The sequence below is a fragment of the Motacilla alba genome, chromosome 1A (assembly GCF_015832195.1).
Source record: "Motacilla alba alba isolate MOTALB_02 chromosome 1A, Motacilla_alba_V1.0_pri, whole genome shotgun sequence".
Lineage (NCBI taxonomy): Eukaryota > Metazoa > Chordata > Aves > Passeriformes > Motacillidae > Motacilla > Motacilla alba.
In genome coordinates, this window is record NC_052031.1 from 66932541 (window position 1) to 66950707 (window position 18167).

Here is an 18167-nt window from a genome sequence, read left to right on the forward strand (position 1 = left end):
TTATTGTCTGGTCTGGGTCTTTGTGCACTGTGTGGGCACGAGGGGACAAGGGTGCAAAGCACAAGAGCTGGGGGGAAGAGGGGTCATTGCTGGAGACTTTGGTGGTTGTGGGCAAAATTTTAGGTGAGTTGAGATAAAGAAGTTCAGGAGGCTTGGACTTAAATTCCTGGTGTAGAGGAAATGCCTCCTGTCCTGTACGTGTGTAAAGCATTGATCATCTCCTCCTGGTGTGCAGGCTTAGGGGCTGCCAGGAGCGGGGTTCGACTGGGCAGGGAGAGGGGCTGGCGGTGGCCAGACAGCCTGTGCCCAGTGGGGCCTTCTGCTGTTCCTTGGCTGTCAGCTAACGTCTGGGAACTGCCTGGAAAGATAACACCTAATCCTGCTCTTGTCTTGGCTCACTCCAGCTCTGGGTGCCCACAGCTGAGCTGTGCTTTTTGTCAGTCCCTTCACTCAGGGCGAGTGTTCTGCAGTGACTTGTAACAGAGACAGCTCCTGGTAATGACCTGGACAGCTTGATGGATGCCTCAGGCTGGATTATTATTATTACCATTATTATTATTATTATTATTGTTATTTTAATGAAAAGCAAAATCAAGGAACATGGAGAATGTTGGTATCGGATTTCACACAAATTACACTAGAAGTACCTGCCATATTTGAAAATGAATTGGGTTTATTCTGTTTCCAGAAAGCAGAGTGATATTTGGCTGGGCAGGATAAAATTGCATGTCCCACCTCTTCTGTGTACAGTGGTGTCCTTGCTCTGCCCTCTCCTGAGAATCACTTGCTTCATTCATTGCCAAGTACCCCGAGTATGGATTAAAGTGCTGCCATCAAGGTGAGTGTCTGAGGCCATTGCCTGGCTTTCTAACGAGCTGGAAATAAATGAAGTGCATGATTGGGATGGAAGAGCTGACTGCTTTAGTTGAAGCTATTAAAGGCTTCCCTGCAAAATTGAGTTCTTTCTCCCTTTCTGGTTTTTTTTTCCCCCTGCCTCCTGTGTGGCCTCAAGCAACTTGTTTGAACCCAGCCCTTCTGCTGCACAGTGCTGCTGTACCTGCCTGGAATGCCCAAGCTGAAATTCTCCAGGCTGATTTCCAGGAGTGCAGAGCACTAATGCAGTCTGAATGAAGTTGCTTCAAAAGAGGGATTCCTTGGAGAGTGTAGGTGGTAATTCCTAGGTGCACATTGCTCTTGAAGAAGGAATACTGACCTTGAGTGCATGGCAACATGGAGAATGTCACACCTGGTCATCTCCAGCTGTTTGAACAATGAGCAGTGAAGGACAAGTGACCTGGGCAGCTGCTGTGAGAGCCTTGCAGTGGAAGCAGTTCCTTGTTCACCACTGAAGGTTGCTTCCTTGGGCAGGGATAGCAGAATGGGAGCCCAGCACTCCTGCACAGAGCCGATTTGCCAGCTGGATCTTGTCACAGTCACAGAAGGGTTTGGGTTGGAAGGGACATTAAAGATCACATAGTTCCAACCCTTCTGCCACGGACAGGGACACCTTTCCAACCAGACCAGGTTGCTCAGAGCCACATCCAACCTGGCCTTGAACACTTCCAGGGGTGGGGCAGCCACAGCTTCTCTGGGCAACCTCTGCCAGTGTCTCACCACCGTCATAGTGATGAAATTTTCTGGCGTTTCCAGAAGCTTCATCTTTGCCTTTCTCCAGTAAAATTCATGTGTAAACTGCAGAAGCATTGGTATTCCTGAGCTGGGAGATGCTTGCACTGGAGATTCACCTTGATCTCATTCAGTAGCAGCTTCACCTCTGTAGTGGCACCACTGAGCACAGAGTCTCTTTACAGCTTAAAAACTGAACTGGTCTGGTTGTAAATGAGATGGGAGAATCACAGGCCTGGCTGGGTTCCCAGAGCAGTGGTGTATTTCCCTTAGAGAGGCAAATGCCACCCCAGCCCGTTCCAGTGGCTGGCTTTGCTCTCACCTCCAACCCTGCCCAACCCGTGCCCGTGTCTGGGGGTTGTCTTGGTGCCGGCTGGAGCTCAGCTCCCCCAGTCCGAAGTTTTCTCAGTGGCTGTGGCCAGGCTGCAGGGCTGGCACTGGCAGATGGGCTGTGGGGTGGCATCTGCTGCTGGCACGGGAAGCCAGCCCTCCTGGGAGGGAGCAGCCGCTGCCACCATCTCCCTGCTGGCTCCTGGCCACGGCGGCCAGCCCGGGGCTCTGCCCTGGCTCCGGCCCAGCTCCCCCACCCCGCTGCCTGCAGGGGCGGCCAGCCTGGGATTGCTGCCTTTGCCAGGGAGCCTCCTGCCAGCTTGGAAAGCGATATTCTGTCCCTCAGGGCCTGGCAGGAGGAGGTGACAGCAGGCTCCAGCCCCTGCTGCCAGGGGTAAAGAAGGTCACTGCTGGCTGGGACAGACAAGCAAGAGCAGCCGGGGGCTTTGGCCGGAGTCCCTGGTGTGGGGGCTTCCCTGTCTCTTTCCCTGCTGCCCGTGAGAGGCCAACCCTTGGTGCAGCTCCTGCCATTGTCCCACAGCCTTTCCTGGAGCGGAGCTGAGGGAGCGGCCGTGCACATCCCTCTGCTTCCTGTGACACTGGTGGGAAGGACAGCGGCAGCTGCCTGGCCCTGCGGAGCCAAACAGCTCTAAAGACAGGGCTCAGCGCCCAGCCCTGCCCTGCTGCCAGCAGGGGCCTGCCTGGGGAAAGGCAGGGTGCCAGGGCTCCCAAAATTTGAGGCGGCAGCAGCAAGCAAAGCAGGAGGGGCCGATCAAATTTCCTGCGGGTATTTACAGCAGAAACGTGCTTGGTGGCGTCCGAGTGGGACCATTCCAGTGCTGAGGCTGGGGCCAATGTCACAGGGCAGTGACAGAGGGGTTTGCTGGCCAGGTGACAGGAGGTGTAAAGGCTCCTGTCAAGGGCAGGCCTGTGCTGAGGTATGGGGGAGCTCCCCAGTGCCTGTGGGGGGACAGGAGCAGCAATTCCCTCTCAGAGAGGGCCCAGCTGGTGATGGAGTGTTTGGCACACGGGTGTTTGATGCTCCTCCTCTGCTTGCTCTGGAGCATTTGCTTAGCACAGAGATATCTGCTGCATTACGCTGCCCTCAGCCCTCTCCCCTGCAAGCAGAGGCTTGTGAGAGCCCAGAGTTTCTGTGCTGACAGTGCCACTGGGCGCTCTCAGCAGGAAAACATCCTGGAAAATACTCTGAGGAGCCCGAGGTGTGCGTGAAACCAAGCAGAACTGTGGTGCTGGTCCTTCCCTGTGCCAGAGATGGGCACACACACACCCCACACACCTCTTAACACACTTGGGGTGTGTGGCTCCTGGCTGTGGCCACTGCTATGCCCAGCCTGGCATGTGCCAGTCTCTTGCTAAGTCTAAGCCAACTCAGGCCAGCCTCCTTTTGTGCCTGATCCCAACTGCAAACAGCTGCCGTAAATCCCACCGATTTCCCCACTCTTTCGTAGAATGAAGTCATCCCCGTGTGGCCACACTCGAAGGCGCAGCCAGCAGCCCGCTCTGCCCAGCCATGATTCAGGGAGGGCCCGTGTGTGTGACGCCGTGCAAGGTGTGTGTCCCTGCCCGCCACAGCGCCTGGGGGACAGCCAGCCTTACCTCAGCCTGCAGGGCAGTGTTCCTGAAGCCTGTGAGGAGTGTCACAGAGAGAATTCAGCTCCCTGCCCCCTGCCTGTGAGGAAATCAGCTGCAGAACTGGGGCTCGTGAAGCCCCTGCTGTGTGCAACAGTGAGGTGTGGGTCTGATGGACAGCTCTGTCTGCAGAAAACCACTCGGGAATTTTCTCCCATCGCATCTTCCCCCTGCTGCCTCTGGGCCTGCTTTGTCTGCTCACAGGGCTGGATGGAAGAGGAGGGACAGCTGGGATTTATGGGATCAGGATGGCAGCAGGATGCTGCTCAGCTGGAAGTGGGAGATGGCTCCTCTCACAGCTGCTGTGCTGCTGCTTGGATCCTCTGGCCTCTGCTTGCTGTTTGCTTTTGCTGACCTATTTTCATCTGCTGTGCCCAGCACATGGCTGAAGAAGTTGGAAGCTAAGGCAGCTGCTCTTCCTGGGGATTTTTCTCTTGCTGAAAGGGCCGTGAGTCACTATCACTGTCAGAGCATGAAATAGAATTTGCTTAACCCCGTGCTGGAGCCCAGAACTGGGTAGGTTTGCTTATGGTCTGCTTTGTTGCAAAAAAAAAAACCCCAAAACCCTGCAAGCTGTTCCTGGTGTGTGCTCAGATTTGGGCCAGGCAAACCTTTGCTCATATTTCTCAGTTTAAGAAATAATCCAGTTCTCATCCCTGTCCATTCCCTCCAGTTAGCACCTGTGGACAAACTCACTGAGCCAACCAAGCCAGGTGTAACTCCCATCTGCACTCTCTCAGTGCAGGGATCTCAGGTGTAACTCCCTTCTGCACTCTCTCAGTGCAGGGATCTCAGGTGTAACTCCCATCTGCACTCTCTCAGTGCAGGGATCTCAGGTGTAACTCCCTTCTGCACTCTCTCAGTGCAGGGATCTCAGGTGTAACTCCCATCTGCACTCTCTCAGTGCAGGGATCTCAGGTGTAACTCCCTTCTGCACTCTCTCAGTGCAGGGATCTCAGGTGTAACTCTCATCTGCATTCTCTCAGTGCAGGGATCTCAGGTGTAACTCTCATCTGCACTCTCTCGGTGCAGGGATCTCAGGTGTAACTCCCATCTGCACTCTCTCAGTGCAGGACTGTGTTTATTGTGGATTAGTGCACCTGAAGCCAAGCATGGCTCATCCAGAGCAATGTGCATTTTCATCTCCTGTTTAAGCTGAGTGGACATGGGGCTGCTAATCCTTTCTGACAGGGAGGTCATCCTTGAGAGTGGTGCCCCGGGAGGGCAGGCACCCTGGGCAGGCATGTGGGGCTGGGGGAGCTGTGCCAGCCATGGGGGTGCCCTGAGCCAGGGGCTTCTCCATCCTTGAGCAGCTCCTCGGCCTTGACAGCTGCCCCTTCTCCCTCTGTCCTGCCTTCACCTTCCCTGGCTGCTGCTGGCTCTGATAAGGTCACTGCCTCTGAAGCCTGGAACCTTCCTCCCCTTCCAGTTTTACTTCCAGTACTGCAGTGGCTCCTCTCCTCTTTGCTGGAACACCGCCTCCAGCCAGGCAAAACCCCAGAGGGGGAGCTCTAAGGTCCTGGAAGGTCCCTGCCAGGACTTGGCTGGGGCTGATCCTGTCCCCTTAGTGCCAGGTGACACGGGTGGCGAGAAGGACGGCACGCCTGGAGTGCACTTGTGGGTGCCTGCTGTGCAGGGCAGGGACAGAGCTGCTGTGAGGATGAAGCCCTTTCCCATCCAGCTGCACAGGAGTCCAGCCTGGGTGGTGGCTGTGGCAGTGGGTGGGTGGTGGCCCTGGAGAGGAGCACGTGGCAGAGCACGTGTGGGCAGTGCTGCCTGTCAGGCAGCCAGCAAGGAGGGCCCACATCCTGAAGGAGGTGACATCTTGCTGTGACAAGCCACACAGAGGGCCTGGAGGGGTGCGGGACACTCCCAAAGTGACCAGGGAAAGGTTCAGCCTTCCTGCTGTACTACCCTGCTGTCCTGGGGCCACCACAGCTGTGTCTGCAGTCCCTCCAGCCACACCCTGTCCCCACGGATTTCTGGGATTTGTGTGGGGCTGTGATGACCACCAAACATGCTGAAGCTATGGTGTCTATGTAGAATATGCCATATATTTGTTTTTAATGAGATGGTATGGAACAGTTCATAAAAAAGAAAAAAAAAAAGAACAATGGGTGCTTCCCACCCGTTGTCCATAAAGCTCTGTGAGAAATGGCCTGTGCCCACCAGCTGGGAATGCCAGGCTCAGGGCAGGGGCAATGAGCAGGGCAGTGCTGCTCCCAGGGGAAAAGTGCCTGTTTCTTGGCTGCTTCTGCAATGAAGAGAGCAGGTAAGTCTCTTCTGGTGGGTCATACAAAACCCCCTTCCAGAGGTAAGTCCACATGTAGACAAGAACCTGGATGCTGCTCTAGCAGTGTCAGGAGAGGTCTCCTTGGCAGAGCTGGCGTGGCTGCAGCTCTCCAGTTGAGCTGTGCTGCCTCCCACTGTCCAGCCCCAGGTGAGGCTGGTGCAATTCAGCTTTGGGGCCGTGTCCCACGCCTGGGACCACCCCCAAGACCAGGACACGCTGCTTCCCGGGTGTTCAAAATCCCGGTGGCTCACCCTGAGGGACAGGTAGGTGGTGTCCCCTGCCCCTCCTGCTCTCCTAGAGCCACCAGCTCTGCCCCTCCGAGCCCAGGTGGCTCCGTGGGAGGCAGGCTGATGAGGAATGTTCTCCATGCCGGTGATGGCAGCATCCCCGGCTGTGAGCGCTGTCAGGGAGGAGCAGCTGCTGTGCCAGGAGCTGCCCCTGCTGCTTCTCGCATCTCCTTTTGCCACGGGCTTCCGAGGAGCAGCAGCTCCCACCGTCGGCACCGTGCCGGACCTAGTGGTGAAGGACACCTCGGGAAGTCGCGGAAGGTGTCCCAGAAGGGGACCCCCTGTCCTGCCCTCGCACGGCTCTGTCCCGCCGGGTCCCTGCCGCGTAAGGCGCATCGCGGGCAGCGTCACCGCAGGAGCAGCACCAGGGGCAGGAGCAGCAGCGCCGGACACACGGAGATCCCAGCGGTGCCACCGCAGTCCTGGGCATTTTCCTGCGAGATGGGAGACAAGGGGTCAGCTTTCCTGCTGCCAAGCCTGCCTGTCGCCTTTGGAAGAGGGAGCAATGCCTGTGGCCGAAAGATCATCCCAGGATCCGAGGAAGGGACTGGTGTATTCCCGTTGGTCACCGCAGCCCTCCGTGGGCTGGGAAGCCACACGGCTCCTCGGCTCCTAGCAGGGTGTGTGTCTGTGCGTGCTTGCTCCCGACCCTGTGATTTCCGAGCTCAAGCCCTTCCCAGGTGGTACTGACGTGAAATCCTGTTAGGAACCCCCTCGGGGCTTCACGGCTGTGTCTGGCTCCAGCCAGCAGTGACACACCCCATGCGAGGGTGCAAAAGGAGACATTTGTGCGTTTTGGGCACGGGCATGCCCGTGGTGCCATCCAGGCGCCAGCTCTCCCTCTCTCTGCCCCCGCTGTCCCAGGATACCTCAGGATGCCAACTCTCCCTCTCTGCCCCCGCTGTCCCGGGATACCTCAGGATGCCAGCTCTCCCTCCCTGTTCCCACTGTCCCGGGATACCTCAGGGTGCCAGCTCTCCATCCCTGTCCCCATAGTCCTGGGATACCTCAGGGTGCCAGCTCTCCCTCCCTGTCCCCATTGTCCCGGGATACCTCAGGATGCCAGCTCTCCCTCTCTGCCCCTGCTGTCCCCGGATACCTCAGGATGCCAGCTCTCCCTCCCTGCCCCCATTGTCCCGGGATACCTCAGGATGCCAGCTCTCCCTCCCTGTCCCCACTGTCCCGGGATACCTCGGGATGCCAGCTCTCCCTCCCTGTCCCCATTGTCCCGGGATACCTCGGGATGCCAGCTCTCCCTCTCTCTGTCCCCACTGTCCCGGGATACCTCAGGATGCCAGCTCTCCCTCCCTGTCCCCATTGTCCCGGGATACCTCGGGATGCCAGCTCTCCCTCCCTGCCCCCATTGTCCCGGGATACCTCAGGATGCCAGCTCTCCCTCCCTGCCCCCATTGTCCCGGGATACCTCAGGGTGGAAGGCGTGGCACGAGTCCGGCCGCCGGCGCAGCTTCTGGGAGCGCATCCGCTCGCACTTCACTGAAGCGTTGTGTGCGAGGCTGTTAAGGACCGGCAGGGCGGGCAGGAAAGGGGATGGATGCCACACTCACCCTCCGGGCCCCCACGCAAGTTTGGCCGGGTGGAACTGCACCACCCGAGGGAGGGCAGGTCACCCTGCACGGGCTGGAGACCTCTCCAAGCCAGGCCGCGCTCTCCACCCCCACGGCACTGGCAGCAGAAGCACATTTTCCACCCTGGCAAACACGGAGATGATAGGGCCTGTGGAACCCTGCACCCCTGCTGTGCCTGGAAGGATATATTTGACTTCTTTTGCATCCATTGGGACGGGCGGGAAGACGCTGCAATCGCAGACAGTGTCCGTGACGAGAAGCAGGAGGTTACTGCTGATGATCTGCTGCGCCACAAACATCCTGCAAGGGAAGAGCAGGTGGAAAAAAGCATAACTCTTCAGCCCAGAGCAGCAGCCCTGGCACTGCCTGAACCCCAGCAAAGAAACTGAATGAAAACAGAGATCACTGGAAACAGGGCGCCAGCAGAAAGCAGGAAGAGCAGTGAGCAGATGTACTCAGGGAGAGGTGCCATTGGCACTCCTTTTTGGCCGGTTTTTGGCTCTGAACTGGCTCAAATCTGTAACTCCATGCTAGGCACAAAAGTCAGAATCAACCCAAGAAGCCAACCAACCAGCCAAAACCAAGACAAGCCCTCCCCAGATGGGGCAGCACATCACAGCAGATGACACCTGAGCAAAGCCTGGCTTCACCCAGAGGCATGTCAGTGCCTATTTAATGCATATTATGCGTGTGGTTGTACAATTCAAGGCTGTCTCTATTCCGTGGTCCTGGGAGGAGCAGAGTTGTTCTAAATTTCACATTACTGGAGAGAGAAGTAGAGGAACCCAGTAACACTGTGGGCTACACTGGTGTGACAGAACTGACCAACTGGTGTTTGGCAGGGAGCCAGCATGTCCTGGAGCCACTGGGCACAGGGAAGGCTGGGGACATCAGGCTCTGCGTGCCTGCACTGGTGACAGGGCTTCTGGAATAGAAACACAGGCCTGTGGGGATGTGCCCACTCCACTGGCCAAGCTGACTGTGCTGGAGCAGTGCCCACTGTCCCTGGTTATTCACCACCTGGCCTTGCTGCCTTCCAGCCTCCAGGGATTTGTGTGTCCCCTTTTAAAGGTGCTGAATGCCACACACAGCAGCTGACCTGTCATCAGTGCTCCCTGACTAATGACTGCCTTGGGAGCTTTGGCAAGCAGCCTTCAACCCATGCCCAGATTCGGTCACCAGGACGGAGATGCCCCATGCATCAATCCACAAGCCAAGGTTTCTGCCCAGGATGGAGCACCCAGCCTAGCCCTGCTCCACCAGGAGCTTGTAGCAAGGGGGGGTGGGGGGTGTCTCTCCCAAATATCTGGATAAAAAATGCACAAGATGCACCAGAGGCTGTAACTACAAAGGAGCCAAGCAGGACACAGCACCTGCTGCTCCATCCAGCACTGGTGAGGTGCTGCCTCCAGCAGGGGAGGGGCAGCTCCCAGGCTCTGTTTGTAGCAGAGATCTGTGACCCAAAGAGGTCACTCAGTTCCTCTGGATCTGCCCAGAGATTAACAGAATACCTTGTTATCATCAAATCTGCAATCTCTTCTGAAACAATGATTGGCAAGGCTCTGGTTTTCCTAGAGCCAGGCTAGCTAGTGGAGGCTGTTTTTTTAAGCTTTAAGTCTTTCCTGCAGTTGATCCAATACCGAAGACTAGGTAGAATTGTTTTTTGAGCTTTTTTTAGGAGCAGTTCCAGTCAGATCTGTTTGGCCTCCTGACATTAGGAAAAGCTGGATCAGTGGAAATTCCTCTTTTTATCACCTTTCCACATGTGGTTGCTGACAGCACTGTGCAACCACTAAAAACAGCCTCTTTTCACAATGACTTTCCTGTTACTTTTGACTGTCCCTTCACTTACAATGAAAATGGGAAATAAAAACATTGTCTCATTTTCAGTTCTTTCAGTCTAACACTTATTTTCCCCCCATCCCTGGTTTGTTTTTTCCTTTTTTTTTTCTGTTTCTGTAGAAATACAGAAAAGGGGGAAAATAAAAAAAAAAAAAAAAAGGAAAGCCAAGAGCACTGCAAAAAGGGAAAACTTTCTAAGAAGAAAAGTTTTGCCAGAAACATGAAGGAACAAAAGAACAGAACAAGTTCCTTTTTGAAATGGTAAGATATATATTTAAATGCTGTTCTCTTTGTTCTCCAGCCACCTCTGCTTATCAACACATGGGTTTCATTTTTTTTTTTTTTTGTTAAGAATCAGTACCCTTGTTTCTTCACCTCCCTCTGTCCAGCATGGCTCTGTGGCCAGAGCTGTGGCTGTCGTGGTGGCTGTGCCACGGGCACGGTGGCAGGTGACCCTTCTGATCCTGCTGTCATCCCCAGCAGCCCTGGGACAAGGTCCCTGTAGGAATGGGCCCCCTGTTGCCAGAGTGACAAAACTATCCTTTGTCCCCTTAAAAAGGAAAGAAGCCCAGAAGCTTCTCTCCTTGATTAGGTGAAAAGGCATCTCACAGGCCTGGGAGACTTCACCTCAAACTTAAGGATAGCTAACTGGACAGGAGCCAAAAGGTCCCGCCTGAGCAATTCACTAGAAAAAGAAGTGAAGAAAGAAGCTAATCGCTTTTGTGAGGTGTTTTACCAGAGGTGTTTTACCTCTTGCACCTGGCTGGGTTTTTCTCTGTAAGGAGTTTGTTATTTTGCCTTTTATTAAACCTTTTTGTTTCCAACACTGCAACAGAAGCCATCCTGTTGATTTTCTGCCTCCAAAGGTAGCTGAGCTATCCTGGGTGTGAAATAGACCTCCAAGGGCTTATGAGACCTGGCTCAAGGAGGCTCCTATTTCAGGTGCCCAGCTGAAAGGGAAGCTTGGCTCTTACTTTTGGCAGTCTCCACAGTCGATGAGCCCGTTGGTCTCCTTGATGGCCGGCTCGTAGACGAACACGGGGTACTCGGTGTCGCAGGGCTGCAGCGTGTCGTGCTTCTTGTGCCTGTGAGCTGCGGGGGACGAGACAAGGGCACTCGTGAGGGACACACGGGACCTGCCCGAGCTAAATGGAAGCATCCCAGACTTGGTGATGGACTCTGGAGGAGCAGCTACCCTCGCAAGGCGGCGGGGAGCAGGTGCCTCCGGAGAAGAAGGGGAAGGAGATGCTGCGGGGAGCAGCCAGGCAGTGATGCCTGCTCCCACTAGGTGGTGTGGGAAAACCAGCCTATGTGAAATTCAGCCTCCAGTATCGCCACTCGCCTTCCGCTGCGAGCCCGGACCCTGCCGTGCCCAAACTGCAGCCGAGGGGCAGCGGTGGCCACAGCACCCAGGGACCCCCCGGCCAGGCAGGCAGGGACATCCGAGCACAGCAACCCCTGTGTTCAAAAGAGCTCGGGGGGTCCTACTGAACCAGCCGTGACAATGAAATCCCTCCTGCCCAAGCCAGCGCTGGTTCATGCGGTTTTTAAACACTGAAAGCAGCCTGGGCTGGCCCTCGGCGCCCTGTGCTCCCTGCGTGTCTGCGGTGCGGCTCCCATCAGCCGCTGATCCCTCCCGAGCCCACTGACACTGCCCAGCGAGCCCACAGCAGGAAACTGGAGGGGCTCAGTACGAGTCACGTTAAGGAGAAACCACCAGCAGCAAACAGATCTGGCCTGAGACCACAGGGAAACAGATGACAGCTCTCGAGGACCAGCAGAGACCCAGCTAATGAACAGCACGGGCTCCTGGAGGGAGCAGCTGCTCCATCACTCATCAGTCACACCCCGTAGGACTCCCAAACTAATTTGGGGATGAGGGGGAGCTGAACCACCTCACTAAGCCTCCCCCAAGAAGCAAGAGCGTTCTTTCTAGGAGTTCAGCAAAATCCGTCTTGCCTGAAACTGCTGCCTTGGGCCCTTCTGGCAATTATTTTCTGCAGTTGGAGGTAGCAAAGCCAGCTCCTGCCTGTGTAGGACACAGGGGACTGCTGCTGATGGAAATATGAACCTCTGTTGCTAGGGCAGAGGTGGCTGCGGCTCAGCCAGCAGCAAGTACAAGAAATGGTTTCTACATCAGCTTTGGGTCTGAGCACAAAGGCTCCCTTTGCAGCCCCCCACCCACAGAGAACCACGGGCAGTGCTCCTGGGGGGACCAGCAGGGAAGAGGGTCCTCCTCACCTGGAGAACACCCAGTTTACCCCTTGCAGCAGAAGCGCTGAAGATTTATAGAGAAAATGCAGCAACCTGAGTTTTAATCAGCAAATGTATGGTGAGAAGGCATCAAGAGGGCATCCGTGATTGGATTGGATGTAAAACCCCCAGTGCTGAGAGCAATGGTCTCCTCTACCCCAGCACTGCCGGAGCAGGCACCTCCCTGCAGATGTGGATTACATGAGAGAGAGAAAAACTGCATGATTTTCTCTGATTTTTCTCTCCACCATGGCAATCCAGCAACACAAGACATCCATTAAGAGCCAGGAACTGCAGCCCAATTTTGCCTCTAATGCCTTGCCCAGATGAATATGATGGGCACTCAAACCCCTCCCTGCAGTGCAGAGTCTCTGGTAATTGTACTTTGTGCTTTTCTTCAGGAGTCTCAAAAACCAGCATGCAGGAGGCAGCCCCCTGCTTAAATCCTTCCAGACTATGGGACCAACCTTTTGGTGACATGGTGAGGTTCATTTTGCACAGATTCAGAGGCACAGAGAGCCTGACTGCAGCACAATGCCTCGTTGTGTATTCACCCTGGATTCACACTGAATTAATCAACCCAACTTGTCATTCCAGGGGCCGGCAGCACTTCTGCCACCAGCCAGGAGCTGTCTGGCTGTGCTCTGCCACCATTCCTTGTCCCTCTGTGCAAACTCCATGCTGCAGAGGCAGGGAAAAGCCTCTCCCATTCCTGCTGATGGAGAATGCCTCTGACTAGGACCCGTCACAGGGACTGACAGTCCTGAGGAGATGTGGGATGAGCAGAACACGACCCTGTTTTCGAGGTAAATTTCAGACACTTCTGATGGGGCATGCAGAATATCCCCATTTATGCTGTAAGGAGAGAAGCTGCAACCACTTTCTGGCTCTGAGCAGCTGCAGGGCTGGTAAGTGTATTCTGGCCAGGAAAGTCCCCAAACTAAGACTAAAGGAGTGTGAGAAACAGAGCAGCATTTCTTTCAGCCTTAATTCACTGTACTGGCGGCTGGGAAAGCAGCTCCAAACCCTGAAGCAGGTGGCCAGGCTATCACAGCCTGGACCAGGGACAGCCCTTCTTGGGGACGTGCTTGTGGCAAGTCCACACATTGGTCCCTCAGCCACAAGCCATCACTGTCCTGTTGAGCTGCCCTGGATTTACAGCACTGCCCCTGCAGCACAGCTGTTGGCAATGGACTGTGCAGTTCTTGCTCAGAAGAATTGCTGGGGTGACCACAAAGGTGACCTCATAAAGCTGGGGCAAACTGCTCGCAAGAATTTAACATATGGCTCGTGTCATGAGTGGCAAAGAGCCCTGACAAACCAGGACCTCATTTTTCCCCTGTCCCTGGTAAAGAGTGGCATCCTTTACTAGCTCTTGTTATAATATCATATCCTTTACTAGCTTCCTGTTATAACATCATCAAAGCAGATGGAGTTCAAGCAATATAAAGGACAGTGGTGTGAAGGATGGGGTGCAGGGAGGGGTGGATGAGACCATCAGCTTGGAAAATGCAGAATGGAAGTTGAGAGGCCAGTGTTGGAATGAGGGCTGTCATGGTGGGCTTGCAGAACCAGGCCCTGCAAGGGAGAAGTCAATTAAAGAGCCTGCATGAACCACACCCAGGATAAATGTGGCCAGCACTAAGGTGTATTTTTAAACTGACAGACGTGGCCTACACAGACTTTAATATTTTTTTGGGGTTTTTTTTGCCACAAGCTGAATGAAAAGAAGCTGCTTTAAAATCTAACTCCTGCACAGAGACAAGACCTGTGACAGAGATTATGCTTAAGCCTACTGACACTTAATTTGCTGGGAAGCAATGCAGCTGCAGCAGCATTGAGGGGTTCAGAGAAGCCCAGTAGCATGTACATCATCAGCAAAAGGCTCAGGCTGAGCCTCTGCATGCACATACTGGACATCAAAATGTTATCAGCAGCCTGAGAGTCTGCTGGTCAGGGATTAGTAAACAGCCAGAGGAGCTGATAACAAATTGCAAACTTTAGAGCAAAGAGTGAGTTAATTCCAGGCTGTCATTGCTACCATCTGCACTTCCAGAAAGACTTTTGTCAGACATTTGGCAACCAATCCTTCTGAGCAGCAAAGGCAGTTGCTGTGCCTTGTTATGAACTATAGAGCCCAGATTGTGAACTCTTTCCCACCAGCATAAATCATGCACTCGAGTCAGAGGATTTACTCTGGGACATGTGACAAAATCTGCCACTTAGCTACCAATATAAAACATAGAATTTAACCAATTATCTTGTAAAATATCTTCTGAGTACATTACCATGGAGTAAAAAAAAAGAGAAACTTTTATGATCTACAGAATTCTAGAAATAGTTCTTTCTAGGCTGCATGCCTTGGCTGGAAGTATTTTTGGCTTAATTAAAAGCTTTCAAACCTGTGCTGATGTCCATAAAAGCAGAAGCCCTTATAAACACAGAGAGAAACTGAGATGCTGAGAGCAGAGAAAAATCTGCGGCAGCAAACACGTCTTCTCAGCACCTCTGAAAAGCAGATTTACATGATGAGTGCAGTCTGAATACATCACGCCCATATTCCAACAGCAAGTCTCACCTTCCCAAAAAACAAGAGAACTTGGGAAGCAAAAATAGGCTCAGAGCTGCAGAGCCAGAGGTACACAGTCAGGCAAGGGAGAGCATTAGATCCCTGATCGTTAATTCCTCTGCACATAACCCGGAAAAAATGTGTGTGCTCAATTTCTCTCTCACAAAATGTCTCCTTCGCTTCATATTTTTCGCATACACCAGCCTTGGCGTGCAGTCAAGAAAATGTTAACATCTCTGGCAAAAATCTACAGCCCCTTCTTAACAACATGTGCAATCCATTTCTTCCAGCCCCAATAGCATTCTTCCACCCTGCTACTCCCCCACACACATGGACACTCATTTTTTTCATCTGCAGACACTCTCTCTCGCTCTTCCTCTTCTCCATCCAGTCAGACACATTCCAACTGTCTCTATTTCTCCATCTCTGTCTCACACATATGTCTTGCTGGGCAGAGAGCAAATTGGCAAACACAAGCTAGATATGGAAGCAGGGAGATACAAACACAGCCACAGTCTGGACTCTGTCTTGGAGGAATTTCTAACTTGCCTGTAGGAGTATTTATGAGTTATCAGTTGAACCACTTGAAAGTCCTCCTGCATTATCCCAGAGCTGGGCTGGGATTTATCAGAAGGAGCTAAGCCATGGTGTGTAGAAAAGAAGACTTAAGTTACTTCTTAATAACTGTAGTCTACAAGACCTGTGTAGTTTCTCCTGCAAGAAGGCACAGGTTGGTCTTTGGTTTGGGAATAACAGCTGAAAAGAATGGGCCAGCTGGGAGCCACGCTGAAGGACATGCCATGGAACACGGGCCACAGGCCCAGCCAGCCCATAGCAATGAGTGATGATGCTGTCTGTGACTGCAGCCCTCAGGAGGCTCATATGTTCCTTCTTTTATCAACTTCTCAGTGACAGACCTTCAATCACCAGCTCAGCCAGCTAAATGAGCAACAGCATCTCTTCTTCGCAGACCAGGGAAACAGAGCCAGGCTCTGCCTTGGCCCTGTCATGCCTTTCTGCAAGTCCCCCACTGTACAAAGGGTGGAAAAAAGTCTTCCCTAGCCTAGGAATTTCTAGTTAATTCTCTTTTTTAAACTATTAGGTGGTTCTACTTACAGTGATGGAAGACAGCCTTGGCTGGAGAAGTCCCATGACACACAGACCCACAGTGATGATGGAGACACATGACAGATTCACAGGATGGCAGTGACATGGAGACATGAATTTGCACACAGCAGTCATGGAGGTGATGTGGGAAAGAGATGAAGGAAGCACAAAAGGAAATGGTGATGAGTAGGGCAGCAGTGACATCCCCCCTCCCTTCTTGCTCATCTCAAGCACAGACTAAAGCAGACTGCAGCCACAGAACATCCACAGCAGGAATGCCACACCTGCCTGCTCCCCTGAATGAGCAGTCTCCCCTGAACTGCCATGAGTACTGCACCTGCTCATCTGACTCCTTCTCACCAATTTCTGCATGGGGCCACTCCTGCTACCCTGATGTGTGTTACACAGCAGCCAGGGCTGCTTAGGGGACAGCTGCAGCTTCTACTGCCACCTCTTTGGAGGAGGGAGAGCGGGACCTAAACAGCACCCATAGACCTCCTTCTCTAGAGGGGAATTTTGCTTTCAAAAAATGCCTGTTTCCCCATTAAGCCAGGAGAATTCAGTGCAGAAGACCCAGCCCCACAGCTGGCATGGAAGACACCACTGTCTCCACTAGGCAGACACTAGTGATCAATAATTAGCAAGACTAATTACAGCCCCCACTTGGCTGTGCAGAACACACCTCCCCTTCCCCTCTGAGTCTCCTCAGGGGCATTAACATCCCCCCTGCTTGCAGGGGCTGGGATGGGACTGCAGAGATTCCTGGGGTGTTTCCAGCAGGCAGCACTTCAGCTGCAGGAGGGGTCACTGTACTTCAAGCCAGACACACCCCTCTGGTGCTGTGCAATACCATGTGCCATCATCTTCTCTCTTCCAGAGCAGGTCCAGTGGGTAAGAGAAGACTCTCCATGTGTTATTGAACCCTAAGGCTTCTGTCTGGCTTCCTGGGACCTCTGCTGTGCTCTGGAGAGACTGCTGCTCCACCCCTGCTCTGTCCTGTCCTGTAGCAGACTGGAAGGGAGGCTTTCCAACAGAGGTTATTTGCAGCTGATGGCCTCTCTCATCCCACTGCACATAGGGTTGGGGTCCTCAGAAAGAAGTGTCTCCCCTCTCCTCAGCAAATTACCCTGAGGGGAGAAAGCAGAGTCCTCCCAGCAGCACACACCTCACCCTGACCACCCTGGTGCTGTGGCAGCCTGGAATGGGGGTGGAAATGGGGGGATCTGGAAGCTGGATTCCAGTGTCTGTGGAGGAAGGGGTGTGGGGCAGAGGGCAGGCTCCTTGCACAAGGCCAGGCTTCCCCGTACAGTTTCTTCTGTCACCAGTGGCTGCATCACTCACGTGCTATGGGGTGGCTGGACTCTTGTGTACTCACCATCTGCCAAGTTGTCTGAGTGCCAGAAGCTACTCATGTTAAACTCCAAAAGGAAGCTGTCAAAAGAGCAAGAACAGAGGATGCTTTTTCAGCAGCCTGGAAGGATGCAGGTGTCAGGGAGATGGCCCTGTTGCCCAGTGAGTATCAGTTCAAAAATGTTTACTACAAATTTCTGGCAGTGCAAGTCTGATTTTTTAGATTTTTAAATTTTTTTCCCCCTCTCCACATGGTAGAATGTAGCTCTGTATTGTGGGATCTGTATCTGGAAGATCTGAATGGGCTTTTTCCTGTGCAAGGGCTTTGTCAGTGAAGGAAGGAACAAGTATGGCAGCTCCTGAGGCTGGGAGGGGATTCAGCCACTACAGGACCCACCTGAGGAGCAGGCATGATGGCCATCAGAAGCCCACACTCTGGCTGCTTGGAGGAAACTACATGGAAATGTTCTGTACCACCAGGCTAAAACCCTCAGAGCTGGACCTTCACCACATCTCCCCTTTCGCGCACCCAGCAAGCTGAGCAGTGCCACTTCCATCCTAATTTGAGCTTGAACTCTGATTCACCTCAGAAGTCTGAGGTGAACCCAAACCCAGAGGAGAGCCTCCCCTCTCCCCCCCTTGCCTGGCACTCAGACCTGAGCTGCTTGGCTTGCTGCCTCCAGCCTTCTTCCCCCAAGAGAGGAAGATGTGCATTCGCTCCTCACGGGCAAGAGGACTCGGCACCAAGGATCCGCACAGAGCCCCAGGAGAGCCAAGTCCTATTTCTGACTCAGGCACTCTGTACTGAGTGATTTCAGGTAAATCCCAGACCCACTGTGGGCCTCTGCCTCTCAAAATGGCAATAGTAATAGCTTTCTGTCTCCCAGGAGCACAGTGCAGAGCTGAATGTCAGGAGAAGGCTGACAGCAATGCCCTACGTGGGGGCTTCCACTCGCAGCTTTCCCAGTTCTTGCCCCTCCTGGTCTGAGCCTCCCAAACACCCCCATCTTTTGGTACTCACATGAGGAAATCACTTATCAGCCACTTCACTGCAGCTACAAAGGCATAAATTGGCTGGAGAACAAAAGAAGAAATGAGAATACCATAAGGACCTGGTCAGAGAATTTATAATTGTTACGCAGGACCCCACACTTGGAGGACCAAGTCCCTCCACTGATCAGAGCTCTTGAAGACAGGCTGGAAATACAAGGTCTGGGCATCACTGGAAAATGTTCAAAATACATCAAAAGCCAGCAGAGCTGCCCTGCTACTAA

General features: G+C 53.6%; 1 protein-coding gene across 3 annotated transcripts in view; it reads right to left on the minus strand.

Annotated features, from left to right (window-relative positions):
- Positions 1 to 5646: 5646 nt before the first annotated feature.
- CACNA2D4 (calcium voltage-gated channel auxiliary subunit alpha2delta 4) overlaps positions 5647 to 18167 on the minus strand; it is a 124443-nt gene continuing 111922 nt past the window's right edge. For 2 of the 3 annotated variants that reach the window (XM_038153507.1, XM_038153506.1), the window contains 7 exons: positions 17915 to 17967; positions 16919 to 16974; positions 15553 to 15573; positions 10589 to 10706; positions 7960 to 8072; positions 7610 to 7692; positions 5647 to 6620 (listed from right to left, as the gene is read on the minus strand). In XM_038153507.1, the coding sequence (XP_038009435.1) occupies positions 6534 to 6620; positions 7610 to 7692; positions 7960 to 8072; positions 10589 to 10706; positions 15553 to 15573; positions 16919 to 16974; positions 17915 to 17967 (531 nt within the window). In that variant the 3' untranslated portion in view covers positions 5647 to 6533. The remainder of the gene's footprint in view (positions 6621 to 7609; positions 7693 to 7959; positions 8073 to 10588; positions 10707 to 15552; positions 15574 to 16918; positions 16975 to 17914; positions 17968 to 18167) is intronic. The other variant, XM_038153508.1, reaches the window with a different exon arrangement.